The sequence below is a fragment of the Abramis brama genome (assembly GCF_963993115.1).
Source record: "Abramis brama genome assembly, chromosome: 7".
Classification (NCBI taxonomy): domain Eukaryota; kingdom Metazoa; phylum Chordata; class Actinopteri; order Cypriniformes; family Leuciscidae; genus Abramis; species Abramis brama.
In genome coordinates, this window is record NC_139969.1 from 13,490,487 (window position 1) to 13,517,479 (window position 26,993).

General features: G+C 37.0%; 2 protein-coding genes and 1 long non-coding RNA gene across 3 annotated transcripts in view; 2 read left to right on the forward strand and 1 right to left on the reverse strand.

Annotated features, from left to right (window-relative positions):
• casq1a (calsequestrin 1a) overlaps positions 1-9,956 on the reverse strand; it is a 13,308-nt gene extending 3,352 nt beyond the window's left edge. The window contains exons 1-5 of the mRNA XM_084118860.1: positions 9,505-9,956; positions 1,299-1,392; positions 653-753; positions 385-496; positions 217-290 (exon numbers count right to left, since the gene is read on the reverse strand). Coding sequence (XP_083974986.1) covers positions 217-290; positions 385-496; positions 653-753; positions 1,299-1,392; positions 9,505-9,741 — 618 coding nt within the window. The 5' untranslated portion in view covers positions 9,742-9,956. The remainder of the gene's footprint in view (positions 1-216; positions 291-384; positions 497-652; positions 754-1,298; positions 1,393-9,504) is intronic.
• A 5,107-nt stretch (positions 9,957-15,063) lies between these two features.
• Positions 15,064-16,938, forward strand: LOC311086139 (complement C1q-like protein 4). Its single transcript, XM_084118868.1, has 4 exons — positions 15,064-15,290; positions 15,435-15,497; positions 16,130-16,261; positions 16,352-16,938. Exons 1-4 carry the CDS (start codon positions 15,122-15,124, stop codon positions 16,627-16,629), a joined length of 642 nt encoding a protein of 213 aa, XP_083974994.1. The 5' UTR covers positions 15,064-15,121; the 3' UTR covers positions 16,630-16,938.
• Positions 16,939-25,002: 8,064 nt separating this feature from the next.
• LOC311086141 lies at positions 25,003-26,533 on the forward strand. Its single transcript, XR_014607018.1, has 2 exons — positions 25,003-25,141; positions 25,736-26,533. It is a non-coding gene; the product is annotated as an uncharacterized lncRNA (long non-coding RNA).
• Positions 26,534-26,993: the final 460 nt, after the last annotated feature.

A 26,993-nucleotide genomic window follows, 5' to 3' on the forward strand; every position in this document is an offset into this window, starting at 1 on the left:
GTTTATTAAAACTATTAAAACGATGGCCATTTTAAACATTCAGAAAGTCATTTTAGGATAAATAAAGATCTAGATGACATTTTCACTTACATTGTAGATAATATTTATTGTATATCATATATAAAAACTAAATATCCCCCGAAAGTCCAGTCCAGTTGGTCAAACTAGAGTTCTGTAGGTACACAGGGTTGTGTAAATTATGATTACATTAGTTACCTTTGGACTAAAGGTGGCAAAGAACTTGATGTGTGGATGGAACTCCTCTGCTGCGTCCTCATATGCATCGTAGTCTAAAATCACAAGACCATTGGTGAACTTTTCAAAACAGTTACTTAAATTTTGTGGAAAAATTATAAAACAATGTATTCCCATTTGGATACGTACGGTCAGATTTCTCACTCTTGAAGAAGCCCATCAGCTTGATATCCTCCTCAATATTATGGAAACCTTTCAACTCACGTACATTGCTAATGATCTCAACTGGATCCTCAATGACCTGGTAAAAGAGTCAATCAGAATAGGAAGTAATAACAGTAAGACTGCTGAAACTGAGGACCAAGTGTGCATCGGGTAAGAAGGAGAACAACGAGGAAAAGGAAGAGCAGGATGTAAATTAAAAATGCGAGAGAAGTCAAAATATTTTTTCACGCACATCATAGAGGAATTCCACCAGCGTGTCCGCAGCAAGCTCTCCATCGTACTCAATGACCTCATCCTCAAAGAAGATATAGATACTGTCAGCCTCTTCCAGACCTGAGGAGCACAAAGATGGAAATGAACCTGTGAGAACCTGGGTTTGAGAAATGTCCACCAGAGGTCATAGTTGTTCTTCTGCTGACGTCCTAAAGTTTGACAAGAAATCTACACAAAGGGCATCAACAGAGCACAAAATAAAGCCTGAAACAGCAAAAAGTAATTATGAGAAAACACACAATCAGATCCAATTACACTTTCATGACAGGTAAAAAAATGACTTGTTACATATGTCATTCTATTTCCTCACAACAACCCTATAACAGGCATGGACTTCTTTTTTTTTCAATATAAATGCACACAAAAACTCACAAACAGTCTCCCATTGAGTAGCTGATGCATAACATGCACCTTTTTAAATAAACATTCATATTTTAGGTTAACATTTATAGGGATTAATAAGTGAAAATGTACATTCTAGGTGCTGTAACTGATCACCATGTCTCTTTTGTGGTGTGAAAAATGATTTTTATTTAAAAAAATAATACAAATATTATACATTATACACAAGTATGGTCATATTTGAGTTCCTGTAATGTAGTTACCTAGTTTCTTGGCAACAGCTCTGTCTGTCTTCTCATCGAGTAGGCCAATCCCGATGTCCTCGTCGTCAAGATCCTCCAGGACTTGTGCAGCAAGCTGGGTAACAAAAAATATAATTTTGAATGTCCTTCACTTTCTTCGAACAGCATGTGTGGTTTGGTCGAGATGTTTAAAAGCATGTTAGTGGTGCCCTGACATGTAAGCTGTTCACACAAAATAACTGCAAGAGGGAACTCTTCAGAAGTTCCTGTGGAAACACTAAGGTAAGGTGATTTTTATTAGGGTTTGCATCCTGTCAGCACAAACATTATGCATTTATTATCAACCTGAGAGCTGGTTTTGGTAGCTAACACACTACAAACACTCTGTGTTGGACAAGGACAGCACATTTGTTTTCTGCCTGCACAGATATTTCAGGCTCTGCTGTAAGAACTGTAGTTAGTTTCTTCCACAGTCTTACATCCATAAAAGCCATCATCAAGAGCGCTGCCCCTGCACTTTCTAAATCGGTGTGAAACTCGACCCGTATGATGGACAGCTGTCTCCACCAATTGCAGTGCTACATGCGCCTGCTGAGCTGGAGTAACAGGGTGCTGGGGTGGTGACAGGTTCTCCCAACCATTTCTCCAAACATTATGAGAAACTAAACTGAAACAAATGCCCTTGCATTCCTATACAGATGCACAATATTCGTTTTTTTTATTTATTTATCCATACGTCACTCTAAAACTGTTTAAATAATTCAGTAGTGTATGTAGAATAGGATATATCAGTAACTTACAAATTTACTTTGACTTTCTTTCTTCCATGCAACACAAAAGGAAAAACAATGTTCTGGTAGCCTTTCTCCATGCAATTACTACACTGGGACTGAAGCTTTTAAACTTCATAAAGGATGCAAAAGTGGCATAAACATATCATAAACATGTTTCATGGGACATGCATACTGTATAAGGTCGTTTGATGTCACTGATTTTCATAGCTTTGCATTAAAAAAACTGTGAGCTGTTAACGCATACCCAGCTAACAAATATATGTTTTAAAAACATTTTGCTAATGTTCCCATTAGGTTCCGAAATGTTTTTTTTTTTTTGATTATGCAAGCGTTAATGGAACATCCTTTTTATCATTTTGCAAACATTATGGGAACATTACTTTTTAAAGTTCTCTGAACATTCTGAAACATTTAAAAAACATTAGACAACATCCAACTAAAAAGGATTAAGAAAAAACGCTTATGTATAAAACATTTTGGAGATAATTTTTAAAGACCAGATAACGCTTACTAAATGTTCTATTAATGTTACTGGGAGAATGTTTGTTCATTACTTTGAGAGAACCTTGCTATAATGTTAGCCAAAGTTCTGAGAATGTTCCCTGTTAGATATCTACCTCATTCAACTACTTCAGATGTCTCAACACATCTGCCATTTTTGCCAAACAGTCAACATTTCAGATGCTGTCCATTACTCACACTAACACTATAACCACTATTCTTTTTTATTTACCACATGCAAAATTATCTAACATTAATGATACACTAAATCCTGTGAAAATCATCTGCTAAAGACTTTTATTGCAGATATGGATATCCTTAGGTGTAAATAACAAGGTTGAAGATGCAGTCAACTAGCTCATGAGAGCTCACAGGCTGGCTTTGACCTTTCCAATATGGCGGACAGCAATGCACCTTATGCAATATCTATATAGATATATGCATTAACTGATGTGACCAAAACGGGTCAATAAATTAATCAGAATGAATACTTCAGATCTTCCAAATCAACGGATTCAAGAATAATAAATTGCTAGTTCTCTTCTTAACATGCCAAAAGGATGTTTTTTAAAGAAAAAAAAAAAAAAAATGTAATAATGAATTACGTTCAGTCTGAGACTTGAAATTTAGTTTTATGGACTGCATTTATGTTATTTTTAGGACTTTTGATCATTTTTTAAGCTTATTCATTGTAATTGCACAGAAAAAAAGACCACAGAAAGCAAGCAAAATGTTATCCTTTTGTGTTCCACAGAAGAAGAAAAGAAATTCACACAGATTTGGAGCAACTTGTGCATGAGTAAATTGAGTGAATGAATTTCTGTCTAAATTCATAAAATGTTTTTGTGAAAGGTACAGTTCTACCAAGGAATCAGATTTTTTAAAAAGCTTTTAAGGTTTATCCAAGTGTTTTATTACATTTTTGAAATTATTTGTCTGAGAATTTTATGCAAGTTCTTCTAGTTTAGCTGTAATATTAGCATAATACTTGAGTGATAATTCGTCTCTGTGCTCGATCTTGGTAATGTCTCATTGATCTTTTCTTCTCAGACTTTATAATGTTTTTTTATCAGTTTAGTATATTAGTATATCAGCAACATATTAGCATTAAAAGAAGGATATATGTCTGTTAAACGAACTTTAGGCTAAACTCAGCAAAAGGCAAAATAGGTCACGGCTATATATAAGGCGACCCACAAAAAGCCATGAGTCAACAAGAAAAGATTTTTGCAATGAATCCGAGATAGAGTTTGCTTATGACAAATCAGTCGGGATAGAGGAAAGAGGAGACATTTAATCCAATACACAGCCACGGATAACGCGCCCTTCTCTTTTTTTCTGAGTATTTATTAGCCAACATAAATATGTTTTTTCATTAAGGAAATATAACCAGAAACACCCTAGACCGGGTTGGTGTAAATGAGAGCATACAAGTGTTTCTATAAGGGCAGAAAGCAGATCTTCTGTAATGAAGCATCACAGCGGCTTGTGCCACACAAACAGCAATGACAGCAGAGGCGTTTATAATTAGAGCTGCTGCAGAGACAAACCGGGACTATTTTGGCAAGGTGGTGGTGACGTTCAGGGTCCTGGGATCCGCTGACAGGTACAGTAATGTGCCCAACACTCAGTACTCTCAGTCGACACTGCAGATTTCATGAGCTCAATCAGCACTCAAGCTGTTATAAGTTAGTATAACCTACAAAAGCGCTGGACTACTGTGTATTCAGGAGCAATGTGTTGCAAAGCCACATACAAAAATCTCGTTCCCACAACAATGCACCATGAAAACCAGGGAGCATCGATGCTCACTATGTTCCCTATGTTCCACTAAGTTCCATCAACTCAAGGGGATAGTCTGTTCTTGCCTTTCCCCAAAACACAATGTCCATCAGAAATCCATTAGCATTAAGACTGAGATTTAGACTTACAATTAGTTACGTTAGCTCGTTTAAACTAATCCCACACAACAAACACAATACATCAATGTCTGTTGTCTCTTGAGGATTGCACTGAGAAGTGCACACAAAGTTCTTAATAACAACAGACCACTGCTGACTCCAGGAGGTGACAGCACGGCTAAATGATGCTGTAACCTTTTGACCACATGGGGTGGGTTCTGCCTGCTGAGAAGATGCTAATGTTATCTAGTGTGCTTGGGATTGCTTGTGGCATTGTCCACATCACAATTGGTATGTTTATATGAAAGGTTGGTTTGAAATTGAAGTGAAGTTTGTAGATTTTCTTTATACTTTTAGTGTTATTTTAGCATTATTTAAACGCTATTAAAATGAATTAGCTTTTTTTCAGTTTTCATTTTAATTGTAGTTTAAGTAGTTAGCAATTGTAGTAATTTTGTAGTGTTTTTTTTTTATTAACTCTTTCCTTTACATCAGTGGTTCTCAACCTTTTTTGGGCCAGCGCCCCCTATCTATTATCCAGGTCCCGTAGCGTCTGTCGTTACTATGCAACCATGAACTCCATGACATGATGAGAAGTATCAGCAAAGGACTAATTGATTTCTAGCCCTTGCATTAGCTTTACTACTAGATATATTTATGGAGTTGAGAAATAAAAACCCGCCCTGTACAGCTATGATCAGCTGTTCGGCCGAGCTTTCGATGTTGTTGTACGGAAAGGCCGAAGCTGATCGGTTGGTTTTTGTCACCTGCTGTGCGCTTGCGGCATTCTGAAAAGTTGAGATGTTTTCAATTTCAACCGACCGACTTCTATTATGAGCGCGCTTGCCGCGCCTACATTTGAAATAACGAATTTGCACGCACATAAAACGCGATATGTGAACGGCCCCTGGCTGGTTCGAGTCGGCACTCGGCACTGCTGTGGAGTAGCACAGTACTTTGCAGTACCTGCAATTTTGTTTATTTACCGCTAGAGCGCCAAAAGTTACGGACTGCAGCTTTCATATAGGCTATAACTAAAAAGCATGTCAATAAAAGCCAAATAACAGATTTGATTTGACTGAACAGTGGGAATATTATTATCATAGTTTCCCAGAGAGCAAAAAAGTCATCTGAAGTAGAAATTAGCCTATATACAGTCGATTTTGCAGGTTTTCCTACTTACAAAGCATGTAGAGGTCTGTAATTTTATCATAGGTACACTTCAACTGTGAGAGACGGAATCTAAAACAAAAATCCAGAAAATCACATTGTATGATTAATTTAAATTAATTTGCATTTTATTGCATGACATAAGTATTTGATCACCTACCAACCAGTAAGAATTCCGGCTCTCACAGACCTGTTAGTTTTTCTTTAAGAAGCCCTCCTGTTCGCCATTCATTACCTGTATTAACTACACCTGTTTGAACTTGTTACCTGTATAAAAGACACCTGTCCACACACTCAATCAAACAGACTCCAACCTCTCCACAATGGCCAAGACCAGAGAGCTGTGTGGACATCAGGGATAAAATTGTAGACCTGCACAAGGCTGGGATGGGCTACAGGACAATAGGCAAGCAGCTTGGTGAGAAGGCCACAACTGATGGCGCAATTATTAGAAAATGGAAGAAGTTCAAGATGACGGTCAATCTCCCTCGGTCTGGGGCACCATGCAAGATCTCACCTCGTGGGGCATCAATGATCATGAGGAAGGTGAGGGATCAGCCCAGAACTACACGGCAGGACCTGGTCAATGACCTGAAGAGAGCTGGGACCACAGTCTCAAAGAAAACCATTAGTAACACACTACGCCATCATGGATTAAAATCCTGCAGTGCACGCAAGGTCCCCCTGCTCAAGCCAGTGCATGTCCAGGCCCGTCTGAAGTTTGCCAATGACTATCTGGATGATCCAGAGGAGGAATGGGAGAAGGTCATGTGGTCTGATGAGACAAAAATAGGGCTTTTTGGTCTAAACTCCACTCGCCGTGTTTGGAGGAAGAAGAAGGATGAGTACAACCCCAAGAACACCATCCCAACCGTGAAGCATGGAGGTGGAAACATCATTCTTTGGGGATGCTTTTCTGCAAAGGGGACAGGACGACTGCACCATATTGAGGGGAGGATGGATGGGGCCATGTATCGTGAGATCTTGGTCAACAACCTCCTTCCCTCAGTTGAAGATGGGTCGTGGCTGGGTCTTCCAACATGACAACGACCCGAAACACACAGCCAGGGCAACTAAGGAGTGGCTCCATAAGAAGCATCTCAAGGTCCTGGAGTGGCCTAGCCAGTCTCCAGACCTGAACCCAATAGAAAATCTTTGGAGGGAGCTGAAAGTCCGTATTGCCCAGCGACAGCCCCGAAACCTGAAGGATCTGGAGAAGGTCTGTATGGAGGAGTGGGCCAAAATCCCTGCTGCAGTGTGTGCAAACCTGGTCAAGAACTACAGGAAACGTATGATCTCTGTAATTGCAAACAAAGGTTTCTGTACCAAATATTAAGTTCTGCTTTTCTGATGTATCAAATACTTATGTCATGTAATAAAATGCATATTAATTACTTAAAAATCATACAATGTGATTTTCTGGATTTTTTAGATTCCATCACTCACAGTTGAAGAGTACCTATGATAAAAATTACAGACTTTTACATGCTTTGTAAGTGGGAAAACCTGCAAAATCGGCAGTGTATCAAATACTTGTTCTCCCCACAGTATCAGTGTAAATCAGTGTTAACGAAATGCAACGGTTACAAATTTGACATTCAAAATTTAATTATGTGGCTTATCGCAAACATAGTTTAATAAAGCCAACATTTAAAAACATTTCGGCAGTTTTTTTTTCTTTATCCATTTGAAAATCTTGTTAAAATATGCTATTATAAACTCATAGGGGCAACAAATGAACTTCCGACTCTCTCCCATGCCACTCAAAGTAGATACAGGCCTAAGATGGGCTGTCATTGGACAGTAAAAACAACCGTAGGCTATACGGTCATTAAAGCGGTAATGTTTGCACTTAGGTTTTATTACGCATTTAGGAGAGTATTGCAAGAAGCTGCAATAAACCTTACTTAAAAAAAAAAAAAAAAAAATACAATCATGATTTTTCATGAAAAATTATGTTAGAATTGTAGGCCTAAAATGCCTTGGTATCAGCTTGTTTTCATAAATGCTATAATTATGGTATAATCAAAGTGGCTGGCAACTAAAAAAAAAAAAAAAAAAAACACTGGCAGGGAAAGAGTTAAATTATTTCTGTTTAGCTTTTTTTCCAGTTTTAGTCATTTAGTCATCTTAAACTTATTTTATTTTAGTTAGTTTCCAAGGCAACATTTATTGTCAGCTAAGCAATTAGTTTAATAGTTTAGTAATAGTTAAAGTTAACAATAACAACACTGTTGTCAATAGCTGGCTAATCTCTGTCTTCTTATGCAATCTAATACAGTGTTACCCATGATCTGTCATTCAGGCCCAATACATACACTACTATTATTAATCAGCAGTGGCCAGCAGCTGACAATTTGGTGATGTATACCATGTGCTATGTATAGCATAATACACACCGCTGCTGTGACACTGTAAGAACATGTGACTCATTGCATGTATTTGATCTTTGAACCAATGAGACAGCATGAAAATATCAGCACTGATGCTTCAAAATGCTACAAATACTATCTCGCATTATATATATATTTTTTAGCATTAGTTTTGGTGTCTGCATATGGGCCTGTCAACGAAACCAAAGTGAAAATGTACTGAGATGAAACCAGAAAAGCAAATTCCTTTGAAAAATGACCCATCCGAGCTCATGCTCAGGGTGCAGATTTACTGTGTGGTGCATCAGCACTTTTCTGATCATAGATGCCATAGTCCAGATAGTTCTCGTGGCTGGTGTAACAGGCCCCACATTCCCCAGGCTCTGCTGGAGTACTTTTCTTTCTGATCCAGTGTAAAGCCTCTAACAAGGCCACAGAAAAATCTATATCGTTAATTAATTGAGTTTTTAATTGTCCTCTATCAGGGTTGAACAATCAAAAACTATGGCCACTAATAAAGGCTAGAAGCATCAGAGCAATTGTGACCCTGGACCACAAACCAGTCACATGTCGCACGGGTATATTTGTGGCAATAGCAAAAAATACATTGTATGGGTCAAAATTTAAAATTTTTCTTTTATGCCAAAAATCATTAGGATATTAATTTATTTTAATTACATTTCCTACCATAAATATATTTAAAAAATATTTTTGTGAGTGAATGCAGCAAAATCACGAACATAAATGGAAAACTTTAAATGCGATTTTCTCAGTGTTTTGATTTTTTTGCACCCTCAGATTCATGATTTTCAATAGTTGTATCTCTTCTCGGCCAAATATTGTCTATCCTAACAAACCACACATCAATGGAAAGCTTATTTATTCAGCTTTCAGGTGATGTATACACCTCCATTTCAGAAAATTGACCCTTGTGAGGTTTTGTGATCCAGGATCACAATTATTGTTTCAAGCATCCAGATTGAAATCGACACATCAGTGCTAACAACAATTTTTGGGCCAAATTCAAAGTGCCATGCAACACTGTTTACTGTAAATTTCCATGAACTATATAAGCAGAACTATAAAGTGCAGGATATAAAATACTATTATAGTATCTATGGTAACATTTTTACAATAAGGTCTCATTCGATAGCAATATATTTGATCCAGTATTTATTAGTCTTTGTTAACGTTAGTTAATAAAAATACAGTTGTTCATTGTTAGTTCATGTTAGTTCACAGTGCATTAACAACGTAATGTTTACTTTTGATTTTAATAATATATTATTAAATGCTGAAATTAACATTAACTAAGATTAATAAATGCTGCAGAAGCATGACAAAGGTTGACAAATCCTATGATTTTCTTCGTCTAAACTGGTCCTCTCACAGAAGACTTTAGTCATTAGCATGCTTCACAACTGCCCACAGTTACACTGGATCCAGCTGCTCCCAATAACTACCCCTCCCCTTTCCGTGTCAAACCCACCTCAAGGGCCAGCTCCTCAATCTGAAACTGTTTCTGGGCGACTTTGCTGGATCCTACGTGCTCATGGTAGTACACCACCATCACGTCATATTTCTTCATCACAGACTTGAAATTCTTGGCATTAAGCTCGTGAACGCGGTCCTTTCCATCGTACTCAGGGATGTCCATACCTTTCTGGCCCCATGACAGCTGCCCGAAGGTCAGAAGGAGCCCAAGGAACACTAGGTTCCACTTCATGATTCAATACTTAAGTAGGGAAACTTTAATTCCACTGAATTTAAAACAAATCAACTAAATACTTCATAAAATTTAATTAAAAAGGACCTGTGATCCCCGCCACCCAGAACAGACAAGACCAAGTCCTGAGGCCCCTTGTATGAAACCCCTACACACGGGTAAAAGAGACGAGTAACAGGGTCGAGAGCATTTTAGGGGGTGGGATGAGGTGAGTGCGAGAGAGAGAGAGAGAGAGAGGGAGAGAGGGAGAGAGAGAGAGAGAGAGAGAGAGAGAGAGGGAGATTGATATGAGAGAGAGAGAGAGAGAGAGAGAGAGAGAGAGAGAGAGAGAGAGAGAGAGGGAGATTGATATGAGAGAGAGAGAGAGAGAGAGAGAGAGAGAGAGAGAGAGAGAGAGAGAGAGAGAGAGAGAGATTGATATGAGAGAGAGGGGCTGCTAAAAAAGTGAGAGGCACATTTTTTTCAAGCAGTGAGCCAGACTGGAGATCACAGCAAGGCAAAGTAGAGTTAGACCATACGCCCTCTTTAGTATGACCATAAAATATTAATAGGAGACAGAAAGTTTGTGTACATGGGACAACAAAAACTGAAGCATGAATGAAAGATCACAAAGAATGAGATGGTACGAGATGGAGAAGGAAGGGATCATAAGGCACACAGGAAGGCTTTCTCTGCCATATTAAGCTATACAGAGCTTAGATCTTGGCTAAAAATACAAGATGTAGCATGGAGACGGAGTGCAGCGTGGGTAGGGGGTGGGGGGTGTCTTGTTTGCCGCACTTGGCTCATCCGTGGTGCTAGAATGTGGCACTAGGTCACTTCAGGACGAGATGGAGAGGCAAGGCTGGTGCACCTCCTTGGGTTTCACAGATGCCAGTTTACTTTTTGGGCTATCAATTCTGGCTTGCACTTCCCTCTGACCCATAATGGTGCATACGATATACGGCCCAACTGCATTCATGCTCAGTGTGTTTATCAGCACTGAGAATTTTTTTTATGGCCTACGTGCCTAAACTCTGTGAGGGACACTATACAGTAAGAGTATGCGCAAGATTATGTGTGCTCATGGTAGCTAAATAGCTCAAGATTACTTTACAAATTGTAAGACGAGAGGTGAGTTATTAATAAAAATCATGTAACATGATCTTACATGTTCTCTCCCCTTCAGCCTCTTTATTTAGTGGCCTGTGCAGTTAATGCCTATTTAGTCGTCAGCTGGTGGTTAATGATGAAGCAAAGCAGTGTGTTTGAGAGAGATGATGTGATGAAAAGGGGGGCGTAAGTAAAAGGAGAGTGCTTGGATGTCACTGCATATCCGGTGTTGACTGTGTCAAAAGCATCAGCACATTTAGCATAGGCTAATCCTTCATTAAATGAGGATGCCGTTTGATTGATTTGACATCAGAACACTTAAGAGTCAATATGAAATCCTGTTCGCAACTTATTTTACGCCTTTGATGTGATGTATTTCCAAAAGATATTCACTGAGAAAAAAACGCAGGGTGGGAATTTTATGCATCATAAATTGATCTGACTATGAAATATATATAAAATATAACAAGAGACAATGATCCATCTTAACCTAAAACCACTAATTATATAAAGTACACAACTTTTTACATGTCTGTAACATGCATCACTTTGGATGGTAAATGGACGAATAATAAACAAGTAAACTATAAACTGGAGAAATGTTATTATGTCACAGTGATAACATTTAGATCTTGTTTTTGATCACCTGGCTTAAAATGGTTACTAAGCTAATATTTATCAATCTTTTTCAGTATGGCACCATCTAGTGGTAAAAATAATATGACACAGATTAAAGACAAGAATGTTGATACATGTATGCATAAGAGAGCTCTTATTCATAATGTCATTAATATTCTATCCTTTAGTATTTCACATATGTATTGATATGATGGCTCTCTGTCATTTATGACTTGGTTTTGACATAACTTGATTAATTAACCACCAGAATGCAGACAAATATTTTAACAAGTTCCATAAAGCCTATAGCATCAAACAGACAAAATCAAGCTAACTGTTTTTGATCTTCCTTTTGAACTTGGAGTTAGTCTTTCATTGATGTTCAACAAAATATCTGCCAAGAGTAGTCTGCAAATCACAGAATTTATTGGTGCATATTTGCCATATACAATATAATAATCAGGGTGTGTGAATTTTTTTAAACTATGACTGTCAGATCTCCTACATGTCGCATGTCTATTATAATTTGTACTGATTATATAATATTATAGACATTTTTATCCGCAACAAATATTAACGCATAATTATGTTACAATTAAGCAAAATTGGTGTTATAGTTTTAGCACAAGGCCACAAGCAATCACAGCCCATTACTACAGCACTTATGTCTTTGACTTTGCGTTTATATAACTGTTCAATAAACAAGTAATTAATTTTGATTAACTTACGTTTCAGACTACGTTTCCGCTAAAGAAAATAGTTCCAAAAGAAGTACCGGCTAGGCATCACCATAACACAGACTACAGAGCGGTCTGGAGTTGGTATAAGAGTGGAATGGAGCAGTGGAGGTTTTCCTTCCACTCAAAGCCTTCTCTTATTCCACTCCAGGATTTCCATTCAACTGCTTACTGCTAAAAGAAATCATGCCATGAGTGACCATGTGGCAAATGAAAAAAAAAAAATCTTCATTTTACAATACAAGAAAACCCATTTCTGGCCATGTTTACTCACATATTGTGAAAAGTAAATTAGTATATCAGGTGGAAGTTTCCTGAAGCTGTCAAAGTCCTGAAAACCCTGATTTACATTAAACGGCAATTAAATGCAGGCACTATTATGCATACAAAATGCAAAAAAAATTCAAACCATATTTTTCTAACATTATTCTCATATCTGTTTTTTTTCTGTTTTTGGAACCTTAAAATTGACTGGTAGGCTATACTGAATTTAAAAAAAATAATAAATAAAAAAATATATTGTTTTGGTTATAGAGTCTTGTTTTCATTTTCTTATTATTAACTGATATTTTCTTATTAACAATTTTGTCTTTAAAAATCTTTGGTGAACTTTGATTTGGAGCAAGATAAACTGGGGTAAAAACCTAGCCTGGAAATCCAGACTTAAATCTAAAAGATTAATGGTCTGGCGTCGACTAATGAAAATCGGCCAGCTCGAGGGGCGGCACCAAGCATGCATGAAAATCTCACTGCACGCAATTGGATAACACTACGACCAATCACAACAATATGGGGTAGATAACAATAACAGTATGGGGTTATATGCTACCAGCGGAGCTAACTGGTAGATTATACTCTTGCCGTATCCGGTCGGCAAAACAGCAAAAACGTCCTTCTTGCAAAGGAACGATTCGAGCGGCGTCTTCTGTTCCTGTTTTAGATAAAAAGCCAAGTCTAACTCATTCATTACATCTTTACTAATGACTTCGACGTCACAGCGCTGTCGTCATCTGTTTAGCTCGCCTCTGGCCCGCCTATATCAGATAACCCGATGTGATTGGTGCAGCTCAGATCGAGGGGCATATGAAGGTGTCATGTCATGAAGGTGGACAAACAGATTTGGTCCACATTTAGCTGAAGTCTGAATGCAGCCTTGACTTCACACAGAGACATATTTTCTGGTGCCATTTTAAATGGCCAAGCCATTTGAAACACTTTCCACACAAAGAACATGAATAAGTTCTCACATCTGCATGACTTTTCAAGTGTAACTCTAAATGTAATGGCAAAATATTTTTTTTATTACACTGATCACAATTGTGTGTGTGTGTGTGTGTGTGTACACAATTGTGTACACACACACACACACACACACAGTATTAGTAAGGACATTGCATAGACTTCCATTGATTTTATATATCATTTTATATTTTATAAAATGATTTTATATATATATATATTTATATCAGGTTAATAATTATTTTACACTCACAGAAATATTTAAATAAAAACATGTTTTGTTCGATTTATAAGCTTTTTAAATGTATTAGCTTACACATTTTTTTTATTATACATAGGCTACCGCTCATAAAACATTACTAGTTTTGATGACAAGGATCTCAAGCTGACTAGCTGAAGTTAGGCTGTAACCACCATTATTAATAGACAGTGCTCCCTTGAAAATAAATAATAATTTAAATAAATTAACGATATGACCCTTCACGATAGATAATGCTTTACAATGAATATCCAATTGCTTTTAATCTGTTATTTTTTACAGTCTATGGTTCAATAAAATACCTTAATTACTCACCTGTTAATGCCATATCCGCTTCACTTTTACAACATTTCAAATCCCTCAGTTCTCCGAAAAGCCCATGTTGATTTTCGTTTTATTATGTGAGTCGCTTTCTCTTTTCGCCAGCAGATCTCCTCTGTTCATGTGGAATCAACCAATAATGGTTGATTCCACGAGGTTCGAGATTTCGTACTAGCCTATGTAAACCTTTCTCACTGGTTGTGTATGCCATATACAGCAAAGTAGCCGAAGCAACTTTGACGAAGCACGCAGCCTATTATGTAGCCTACGCGATATCCCGCGAAAACCATCCGGACATGTCTAAACAAAATAGGCATAGCCTACCATAATAAATCAGGGTTAGGGTTCGGGTACAATTTGGAAGAACATAACTGATGTATTGACTCATTATTTTAATTTTGAATACTAACTGAGGAAAATGTCCTCACTATAGTCGATTGTCATATTTCACTATTTGGCCCTCACAAGTAGCCAAACGTGTACAGAATCACATTCACTCATGTTGGGTTTTCATGTCTTATGGATACATTCCATAGGCATAACATACACTACACAAACTGTAGGCCTACTCTATTCACAAACTTTCTGCATTTTTTCCATTTTCAAAAACATCACTTAGTAGGCTATGATTTATAAGTATGGGAACCCAAAAAAATTCCCACAAGGACAAGGATTTCAGATATTGCCATCTTTGTGGGGACATTTTGTCCCCATAACATAGTGTATGCCTGAACCACACAACCATACACACACATAATCAATTAACGCAAATTATGCTGAAAATGTCCTTTCAGTGCAATTCTACATTTGGCTCGCCCTCATGGACTACTAAAATAAACAAAACCCTCTCAACATCAGTCTAAAGCAGTGGTTCCCAAACCTGTCCTGCCGGCACCCCAACACTGCACGTTTTCTTTGTCTCCCTAATCAAACACACCTGATTCAACTCATCAGCTCATTAACCCATGTGATAATGAGCTGATGAGTTGAATCAGGTGTGTTTTTCACAACCTTTCACAACAAAGTAATTAAGAACAGCGTTTGCCATTCAAAGCTGAATTCTGGAATAATCACAGGAGTAATTTGTTGGAAAAATAAATAAAAAAGAGAGACAATGGCAGGAATGCGGCTGGTACTGCTGCTCTGTGCTGGGAGCTCAATTGCACAAGATTTATTGACACCAAGTATGGACATTATTGCTGAGCTCCAGAAGCTAAAACACATGGATGAAAGGATACAAAAATTAGAAGAAACACTGACCAAAGTATTGAGTGAGAATGAAGGTAAGGTGGATTTGTATTGAACATGTCATTGTGGAAAAACTTTACAATTTATGAACTTACAAAGAAATTACAACTTAAACATCTTTATAAATTCATTGGTTTGCAATATTGTGACATTATTATATCAATGTGTATTCCGTACAGCTTTGAAAACCTCGGTACAAGATTCACAATATAAGCTTGAAACTGTCCAAAAAGACATTGAAGGCAAGTATAAGGCACATTTTGTCCCCATAGACATTTAAATGTATTAAATTAAACATTTTATTTGATTACACATGTAGGAAACTCAGAATCGAAGACAAGGAGACTTGGTTCTTTCTTCAGCAGGATTCTTTATTGAGAACACGAGCTGTCGTAGCTGCAGTCATCAAGTCTAACTAAAGTAACTTTACATGGTATCTTATAGGCATTCAGTGGGCAGTCCTTAAAGGTGCTGACAGTCCTTAAAAGTCTTGACCTTACACACTGCCTTAGAGATGACCATTAAATCAAATCATCTAAAGACAATAGAGGCAATTACCCCCAACTGGAGATAATGGTACCCCCCAAATTGTATAAACAACACATGGTCACAAGAACTAAGACTATGTAAACATTCACACATAGTTCAACTCTCAGTAGGAAGATCAAAGACTAACAAAACCCCTTCAATGGAAACTATATTGAATCTAATCAGTAAATGGATACCATGTTAACCTTAAATGCCCAATACAGTGTAGTTCACCTTAGTTTTTCATGTGATGTTATGTAAGGCAGTAGGATCAGCAGATCTTAAACATATTCTTAAATTTGTAATCCTACACACATTTTACATCAGCCCATTTGCTTATTTCCAGCCAAAAAAGTTGCTTTCTCTGCTGGACTTCTGGCATCTGGAACAGGACACACTGGGCCCACTGATAATCTGAAAATTCTGGAATACAAAAAAGTCTTTAGTAATGTTGGAAGTGCCTATGACTCAAATACTGGTAAGGACTGTGAAAAGAATACCATTACAGGACTACGGTGTTCACATTTGATAACATTTTCTGTGGCTGCTTTGTTCATGTGCCTTACAGGTATTTTCACAGCACCAATAAAAGGAGCCTATTACTTCAGATTTTATGCTCATTCTCATGGTGAAACCACAATGGCAGTCAGTCTCTTGAAGAACGGTGAAACCCAGTGCTCTGTGCATGCCTGGAAGCCTGTTGGCAATGGTAATGGCAGCAATGGTGTTGTTCTCACACTGGAGATCGGTGATCAGATTTGTACACAACTTTGGAAGAACACCTGGGTTTATGATGATCCAGGAAGTTACACTAGTTTCAGTGGCTTTCTGATTTTCCCCTTGTGAACACCTGAATTTCTTAGAAATCCAGTGCAGGATGTGATGCAAAACACAATTATATGAAACTTAATTGTTCCTGTGTAAGTGAACTTTATCCCAAGTAAATTAGAGCAAATAGGCACAACGAAAGGGAGATCATTGTTTATGCTTCTTAGTTACGATATGTTAATGTCTGGACTTCTTCATATTTCTTTCTTAAGTCTGAAGAGTAAATGAGCTAAACTCATATGATCCATCTAAGAATGGGAGTAGCACTTTCCATATCTCTAGCATATCAAATGCTGAACATTTCATTAAATAAAACAAATGTCACAGAATTCTGATTCACTTGCATTCTTCCCCCCAGGTGGTCAGACACCATCAGAGTCAGAAAGTCAATGATAAACAGTCAAAATTAGACTTTTAAAGCTCATAGTATGCAGTTTAATGGTTAAATATGAATCATACTTCACATCAAATTCATGTTATTGGTGATATGAATGAAAAAATTATTAAAAAAAGGTTTTATTTTTATAACTTAAAAGAACATCCTAAATACTTAAGCTAAAAATCACTGACAGCATTGTCACATGATCAAATATTTGCCAAGGTTAATACTGAAGAAAAGAAAAAGAAAAAAACCCACAACACATTTAATTTAATATTTTATTGAAACTTTCCTGTAGAATTATTCTGAAACAGGGTGATATACAAACATAGATGTTTAATGGAAGCTTGTTGGTTCTCTGTAGAGAAGCCCCTCAAGTTTCTCCCTTAAAAATACAAATTTTACCTTTGTTCACAGAAAGAAAATTCCCATAGAGACACAGGGCAAACAGGGAACAGGCCAGTTTCACTCTGAGAATGCATAATGGACATATTCTGATAGTGAAAAATAAAACCCCAGAATTATTAGGAATAACTGGAGAATGTCATAGATTCTGTTGTTTGAAAACAAATGTTTGTCTTCATCAAAGTTAAGGGACTTCAAAAGCCTGAAAAGTTGTCATGCTTACATTAAAAATAAACTGACATCAGTGAAACTGATGTAATATAGTGTCAGTTATTATAAGTGTGCAGGCATCTATAGACAAATCTTTTAAAGACTGGCTTCAACCTTTCAAAAGAACTGAAAGGGCTGAATTTTGAGTGAATGTCTGAAATCCATGGTGTTTAAAACAGCCTATGAGTCATCGCCATTAACGCTGTCACCATCTTCCTCCTCTTCTTCATTCTCTCCTTCCTGGCTTTTAACCCTAGAGGAAAAAAAAAAAAAAAAAAAACTTTAGTATGAAACTATAGTTGGAAACAAATCTTAGAGACCCAAACAACATTGAGAATATTAGACATCTTTACTGAAATCATGTCCTCACTAATTCAGCACCAATTACACTTAATTTTAACATCCATAATCATAAATGCAAATAGATAATTTTCACAAACCTCCTCCTCTTCCTCCAACAGGTCTCTTTCCTCCTCAGAATCGTTTATCTCTTGCTCTTCCCTCTCTCTGTCTTTCTTGCCGGAATGCTGCAGGGAGGAAGCCTCACCCACTTCTGCCTTGTTTTTGATCACCTGGCTTAAAATGGTTACTAAACTAATATTTATCAATATTTTTCATTATGGCACCATCTAGTGGTAAAAATAATATGATACAGATTAAAGACAAGAATGTTGATACATGTATGCATAAGAGAGCTCTTATTCATAATGTCATTAATATTCTATCCTTTAGTATTTCACATATGTATTGATATGATGGCTCTCTGTCATTTATGACTTGGTTTTGACATAACTTGATTAATTAACCACCAGAATGCAGACAAATATTTTAACAAGTTCCATAAAGCCTATAGGGATCTCCCAGTCACGTGACCCCTAGCCGCGTGTCAGCCATTTTGACGGAATACTTCAGCGCACCTACATACATGAGAATGCGGATTATCACATGTTTTATGGCTGCGAATTGATTAAAATAATGAATAATGGTCACTGTATTAATTATCTTGAGCCTGCTGAAATGTTCCTATAAATATATTTTCTTTCCAACTGTGCAATCTGAATAAAAATAGGCTAAATATATTTATCCACTAAGCTGCAGCTCGTCTTCCCATTAACAGTTTTTTTTTCTCTTTCTGACATTTCATACCTGTTGGGTTTACATTTTTTAATTAAATTGACTACAAAAAAAGATTGATTGTGTGTGCTGGTGTTTATTCCAGTCTTTTAAAATAGTTGAATGAATGAATGCTCGCGAGGTGCCTGTAACGATGTTAAATAAGCTAGGCTATTTAATCAATAATGTACACAGGGTAGAGGAGAATTACAGTCCACTACTTTGAATAGTATAGCATTTTGGGCATAAACATGTAAATGGTGAAAAGATTGACATTGAAAAATGACACAGAATGATTAAAATTTAATATTTAAATATTTAATCCAAATAAATAAATGTTCGTGGTTAGCACTGATGTTATTCATTTGTTCTCACACACTTCTGTGTGTCTCACACACTTCTCACACACGCGGTCCAATAATAACCAACTGCAGAACCGCAGAACCATACGTCATAGCAGTGTGAGGACGACAGCGCCAGCCTAACAGTCTGATGCCGGAAGTGGGTGGGGTAAAAGCATCTAAGGGGTGGACATGGGTAGGTTTAGGGGTAGGTTTAGGGATCAGGGGGTGGAGATGGGTAGGTTTAGGGGTAAGGGGGTGGAGATGGGTAGGTTTAGGGGTAAGGGGGTGGAGATGGGTAGGTTTAGGGGTAAGGGGGTGGAGATGGGTAGGTTTAGGTATGGTATATGTAAGGTGGATATGTATGGTATCCACTTCCGGCACCAGACTGTTGGGCTGGCGCTGTCGTCCTCACACTGCTATGACGTATGGTTCTGCGGTTCTGCAGTCAGACCTATCTCTCGCGGTCACTGGTTTAGACGAACACTGCCACTATCTATTATTAGCGCACCGTCAGCTAACTCTTCACGTCATGTCATCACAAAAAGAAATATACAAGAGGAAGATAAAGGAATTAGGAATCATAGATCCATATGAAGCACCACAAGTTCTTTTTACAGGCATTTAATGTGTAGAAAAACTTCCTGACATTGAGTTCGGTGACATTTACAGCTACCTTATTCACTTCTCATCACGTTACACCGGAGCTTCATTAAAAGCATACAAAAGCTTAGCAGGCTATCGGTATCATAGCATCGCTCGGGCATGATAGAGATGAATATTTCGCGACGAGCTGTATTATCACCAGCGGTTTAGCATTTTCTATTCCGTCAAGATGGCTGCTCCAAATGGCGTGACGTCACGCGGGACGTCCCTATAGCATCAAACAGACAAAATCAAGCTAACTGTTTTTGATCTTCCTTTTGAACTTGGAGTTAGTCTTTCATTGATGTTCAACAAAATATCTGCCAAGAGTAGTCTGCAAATCACAGAATTTATTGGTGCATATTTGCCATATATACAATATAATGATGGAAAATCAGGGTGTGTGAATTTTTTAAAACTATGACTGTCAGATTTCCTACATGTCGCATGTCTATTATAATTTGTACTGATTATTTTTATTCGCAACAAATATTAACGCATCATTATGTTACAATTAAGCAAAATTGGTGTTATAGTTTTAGCACAAGGCCACAAGCAATCACAGCCCATTACTACAGCACTTATGTCTTTGACTTTGCGTTTATATAACTGTTCAATAAACAAGTAATTAATTTTGATTAACTTACGTTTCAGACTACGTTTCCGCTAAAGAAAATAGTTCCAAAAGAAGTACCGGCTAGGCATCACCATAACACAGACTACAGAGCGGTCTGGAGTTGGTATAAGAGTGGAATGGAGCAGTGGAGGTTTTCCTTCCACTCAAAGCCTTCTCTTATTCCACTCCAGGATTTCCATTCAACTGCTTACTGCTAAAAGAAATCATGCCATGAGTGACCATGTGGCAAATGAAAAAAAAAAAAAATCTTCATTTTGCAATACAAGAAAACCCATTTCTGGCCATGTTTACTCACATATTGTGAAAAGTAAATTAGTATATCAGGTGGAAGTTTCCTGAAGCTGTCAAAGTCCTGAAAACCCTGATTTACATTAAACGGCAATTAAATGCAGGCACTATTATCCATACAAAATGCAAAAAAAATTCAAACCATATTTTTCTAACATTATTCTCATATCTGTTTTTACAGAGGACATTTAGTCTATATAATAATAAATAGCCTGGAACCTTAAAATTGACTGGTATACTGAATTTAAAAAAAAAAAATTTTTTTTAAATATTGTTTTGGTTATAGAGTCTTGTTTTCATTTTCTTATTATTAACTGATATTTTCTTATTAACAATTTTGTCTTTAAAAATCTTTGGTGACCTTTGATTTGGAGCAAGATAAACTGGGGTAAAAACCTAGCCTGGAAATCCAGACTTAAATCTAAAAGATTAATGGTCTGGCGTCGACTAATGAAAATCGGCCAGCTCGAGGGGCGGCACCAAGCATGCATTTGAAAATCTCACTGCACGCAATTGGATAACACTACGACCAATCACAACAATAAACCCCATACGCTACCAGCGGAGCTAACTGGTAGATTATACTCTTGCCGTATCCGGTCGGCAAAACAGCAAAAACGTCCTTCTTGCAAAGGAACGATTCGAGCGGCGTCTTCTGTTCCTGTTTTAGATAAAAAGCCAAGTCTAACTCATTCATTATAGCAGCCAAAGCCGTTTCAAACAACCAGTATTCATCCATAGCCATCTTTACTAATGACTTCGACGTCACAGCGCTGTCGTCATCTGTTTAGCTCGCCTCTGGCCCGCCTATATCAGATAACCCGATGTGATTGGTGCAGCTCAGATCGAGGGGCATATGAAGGTGTCATGTCATGAAGGTGGACAAACAGATTTGGTCCACATTTAGCTGAAGTCTGAATGCAGCCTTGACTTCACACAGAGACATATTTTCTGGTGCCATTTTAAATGGCCAAGCCATTTGAAACACTTTCCACACAAAGAACATGAATAAGTTCTCACATCTGCATGACTTTTCAAGTGTATCTCTAAATGTAATGGCAAAATATTTTTTTTATTACACTGATCACAATTGTGTGTGTGTGTGTGTGTGTGTGTGTGTGTACACAATTGTGTACACACACACACACACAGTATTAGTAAGGACATTGCATAGACTTCCATTGATTTTATATCAGGTTAATAATTATTTTACACTCACAGAAATATTTAAATAAAAACATGTTTTGTTCGATTTATAAGCTTTTTAAATGTATTATCTTACACATTTTTTTATTATACATAGGCTACCGCTCATAAAACATTACTAGTTTTGATGACAAGGATCTCAAGCTGACTAGCTGAAGTTAGGCTGTAACCACCATTATTAATAGACAGTGCTCCCTTGAAAATAAATAATAATTTAAATAAATTAACGATATGACCCTTCACGATAGATGCTTTACAATGAATAGCATATCCAATTGCTTTTAATCTGTTATTTTTTACAGTCTATGGTTTAATAAAATACCTTAATTACTCACCTGTTAATGCCATATCCGCTTCACTTTTACAACATTTCAAATCCCTCAGTTCTCCGAAAAGCCCATGTTGATTTTCGTTTTATTATGTGAGTCGCTTTCTCTTTTCGCCAGCAGATCTCCTCTGTTCATGTGGAATCAACCAATAATGGTTGATTCCACGAGGTTCGAGATTTCGTACTAGCCTATGTAAACCTTTCTCACTGGTTGAGTATGCCATATACTAGTGATGGGCGATACTGCAAATTTCGGTACCGATCCGATACCAAGTAAATACAGGGCCAGTATCGCCGATATCAATACTGATACCAATACTTTTTCATTTTAAAAGCATGCACTTTAACTTGTATGCACTTTCCTGTGCTAGAGCAGTGTGTCATGATTTATGAGGTGAATGCATCATTAATATGATAAATCTGAATACGTTTTCATGACTACTAGGCCTAAATATTTTGTGATTTGTGCTCTCAACTCGCCTGTAATTAGTCAGTGACTTTTACAAAACGACCCTAATTACAGTACTAGCCTACTAGTACTAGCCTACTGTTCAAAGGTTTGGGGTCTGTAAGATTTTTAATTCTCTTCTGCATTTATTTGATCAAAAATACAGTAAAAACTGTAATATTACAATTTAACATAGGCTATCTGTTTTCTATGCCATAGTAAACTGTAATTTATTCATGTGATCAAAGCTGAATTTCCGGCATCATTACTCCAGTCATGATGATATTTCATTTTAATATGCTGATTTGCTGCTCAGGAAACATTTCTTATTATTATCAATGTTGGAAACAGTTTCATATTTTTGTGGAAACCATGATACATTTTATGCAGAATTATTTGATGAACAAAGTTGAAAGAACAATTTATATGAAGTAGATTTTTTTTAACAGTGTAAAACCCTTGACTGTCACTTTTGATCAATTTAATGCATCGATCCTTGTTGAATAAAAATATTAATTTCATTAAAAAAAAAAAACTTACTGACGTCAACATTTTGAACCGTTATGCACACTTTTGGTTTGTTTATTGCGAAATAACTCCCGATTGTTTCTCTGTCATCTAAGCAAGGCTTCGTTTCCCAAACGCACTGGGCCTGCGAGCTCAGTGAAGCACCAGCATCGAACGCTCTCTGTGATTGATTGGTTTCGTCTTGTATCCAGATGACTAGGAGAAAAAGTTCTGTCCTACACAATTATCCGCTAACATTCGCTTATTTTTCCACTTAGAAGCTTATTTTATGCACTGAATTGCGTGCTAAATTGATAAAAAATTACTGGTAAAAAAAACACCCATTTGGATCGATATTTTTATGTGAGGATCGATCCTTTTTGATACCACGTCAGTATCGAAGTATCGATACTTCAGGATCGATCCGCCCATCACTACCATATACAGCAAAGTAGCCGAAGCAACTTTGACGAAGCACGCAGCCTATTATGTAGCCTACGCGATATCCCGCGAAAACCATCCGGACATGTCTAAACAAAATAGGCATAGCCTACCATAATAAATCAGGGTTAGGGTTCGGGTACAATTTGGAAGAACATAACTCATGGGCGTCGGAACCATTGTAGGCTATATGGGTGGGACAGGACCCACCCACTTTTTAAGATCAATGATATTGGACCCACTCACTTTTACCGTCTCTAATTCAGCGCATTTGTCTGTTCGCTTTTCAGAGCGCCGTCAGTCAAATCCATTCCACTTGAGGAATTAAAATAAATATTTTTTTTAATTAAAATGAATAAATTAAACTCCATTTCCGTTGAATCGCTACATTATATTTCTCAACGAGCCGCAACTGACGAAAGTAACCGCCCGTTGTACCTTTCCAGTCAAATATTGCGTTGCAAACATACCCAGCAAACATTGGTCCGACGGCAACGTCGTGTCCCTGGCCAAAAATAGTCGCGGTATGACGGCATAAATCGGTAAAAATATGTAACACAGAACATTTCCTAAAAATGCATTCAGATACATGTGTGCATGTCTACAGTTATCTGAGGTTGCATGTATAATTGTTATTTTGACTTTTAGCTACGTGTAGTTCAATATATACCATGTTGTGTTTCGGGTGAGAGAGGACGTCACCATGGCGACGTCTTTTACACGTGCATTTATAGTCCATCATGACCCTCTATGAAATCAATTGTGATAAAGCTGTGCTTAATCCTTGCGTGGTTAATACTGCAATAATTAATTAAATTTTTTATTAAATTAAAGTTTTAATAAGTTGTGTGAATACGTCCACTGACGTCCTTTACACGTCTATAGTATCGGGTGAGAGGACGTCACCTGGCGACGTCTTTTACACGTGCATTTATAGTCCATCATGACCCTCCATCATGGAATCCTTGTGAAATATGCAAAAGCTGTGCTTAATCCTTGCATGGTTAATACTGCAAAAATTCATTTAATTGCCCAAGTAGTTTTTAAGAGGTTCCACTGACGTCCTTTACACGTCAAGGCTGTGAATACACGTCCACTGACGTCCTTTACACATCTAGTCAAGCAAGACAGAAAAAAACCCCCCAGGAATTATCTTTATGAAATACACGAATTGTATACAAAGTAAATATATTTACTTTATCTTGTTTAAATAAATTATAATCACACAGTTCCCAGTGTGGTTAAGTGAATGCAAAGCCTCTGCATTTTAGTCATTATTTCAACCTGTAGCCTACCTGATACGTTGTGTTTTTTTTTTTTTTTTTTTTTTTTATGGAATGTATGCATGTAAAACAGAAATATATCTGGTCACCATTTATGTCTGAGTTGGATGTAATTGCCAAAACTGTGCTGCCAAGATGTAACAAAAGATCTCCCGACATTACCAAATCCCGCGATAGGTTAGATTATCTCACGAGATGTTAACGCGTTTTCCCCATAGACTCACTCCGGAACACTGAAGTTTGAACAACCACGAAGAGAGGAGGAATTGAGGCCCATATTATTAAAAATCTACTGTTGGGTACGTACATTTTGTATTATTAGATTCACGTGCTAGAGTTTTACTTGTTTGACATGAATGAACCGAAAGAAATGATGCCCCACATTGTCAACTGAAATTGGCTAACTGAGTTTGGCTAAAATTAGCTAGGCTAAAAGTTGCTTTGAACTTATACAACGGTATACCATAGTATTAAGTATGTTTAATGATACAGTCAAAGTTATTACTGTAAATTATTAATGTAGCCTTTTGAGAGTTTCTTTCAGAAAGTAAATTATCTGAAGTAGAATGAAATGTTTAGCTGGATTTGAACATGTATGTTTTCAGTAACTGCTTTAAAAATTTTGTAATTTTAGAATTGCTAAACATGTCTATTCAGGGGACATCACAGCCCACCTGTCTTTATCAGAAATGTCCTGTTCACTTTCTCACTGTTACACACCTAGTTAAGGGTCTTTCTCAAGGGCACCACAGTGGTATTGAAGAGGCAGGGGACAAATGCTGTTTTGAATTTAGCTGAAGACCATACAAATATTTTGAAAATAAGTGCATGTCATTTACCTCAAATTTTTAATTTTCATTTATTTTAAAAACAAATATATTCTCTTCCCTTAGATGCTGTGAAGAGGTGGAGCCCACATGCTACAGACACTGAAATTGATGCAGCAATGGCAGAACACCTGAAACACACTCCAGGAAGAGCTGGGGGTGGTGGATACAAAAAATGAGCCAAACAATGTGTTTAAGGGATAGTTCACCCAAAAATGAAAATTGTCATCATTTACTCAACCTCATGTTTCAAACCTGTATACCTTTCTATGCTAAACACAAAGATGTTTGGAAGAATGTTTGTAAACAAGCAGATGTCGCTTCCCATTAATAATCATTTTTTCTCCAACAATGGTAGTCAGTGGATGCTCTATTTGCTTGGTTACAAACATTCTTCAAAATATCTTCTTTTGTGTTCAGCAGAAGAAAGAAACTCATACAGGTTTGGAATTTGGTGATTAAATTACATAATTTTCATTTTTGGGTGAACTATCTTTATATAATAATTCAGTATTTTGCAATTGGTATTTTAGTTTGGTTAACAAATCGAGAGCTTAGAATTATAAGGTTCTATCTCCGTTTATTGTAGTTTATTGAGCATCAAAGTTTTTAAACTCTGTTTATGTTTTGTGAGATGGAACCTTTTATTTTATTAATAACTACTAACAATTTTTTTTTTTTTACAAAAATAACACCACACAGGCATTAATAAACACCTAATGGATCAGATTGTCAAAAACTCAATTTCAACCAAAAGTGGAGATAGAACCTTAAAATTCTAAGCTCACGAAATGTTAAACATTGAAAAAAATAAAGAGAAATTTTGGCTGTTCAATATCAATAAAATGTTGTGCTTAATCAGAACATGCTTCTTTTTTGCTTATGTCCACAAATAATGTGTTATTGTTTTTGATGTACACGTGATTAAAACGTTTTATTGACGTTCAGGTCTGACTGGACCAATTTTGGACCTTTTTAGAACCTTTGTCAAGATGTGTAGGCTAAACCTCAAGACTTGATTGTCTTTCACGATGTTACACAATAGGTGTGTGATTATTTTATATGCAGGCTTATATATACACTTAAATTATGCAGCAACACATTTAAACACATATGACGACGCATTTAGACGTCCAGGGACGCGCAGAAGAGACGTGGAATTCACGGCCAGAAAAGACGTGGAATTCACGGCCAGAAATGACGTCGGTTCAACTTCCATTTTGGAACTATTTTTCAACCATGACGGGACGTCTCGGACGGACGTCTTTTCAACGGTCATTAAACGTCCAAATGTTTGCTGGGTAACAGCTTTAAGTTGTCATTG

What these genes read in the sequence shown, in the direction of transcription:
- LOC311086139 (XM_084118868.1), top strand. Translation starts at nt 15,122, where the DNA reads ATGGCAGGAATGCGGCTGGTACTGCTGCTCTGTGCTGGGAGCTCAATT. An exon ending in TGTCCAAAAAGACATTGAAG is followed by an intron (nt 15,498 to 16,129) that starts GCAAGTATAAGG and finishes GCTTATTTCCAG; the next exon opens with CCAAAAAAGTTGCTTTCTCT. An exon ending in TGCCTATGACTCAAATACTG is followed by an intron (nt 16,262 to 16,351) that starts GTAAGGACTGTG and finishes TGTGCCTTACAG; the next exon opens with GTATTTTCACAGCACCAATA.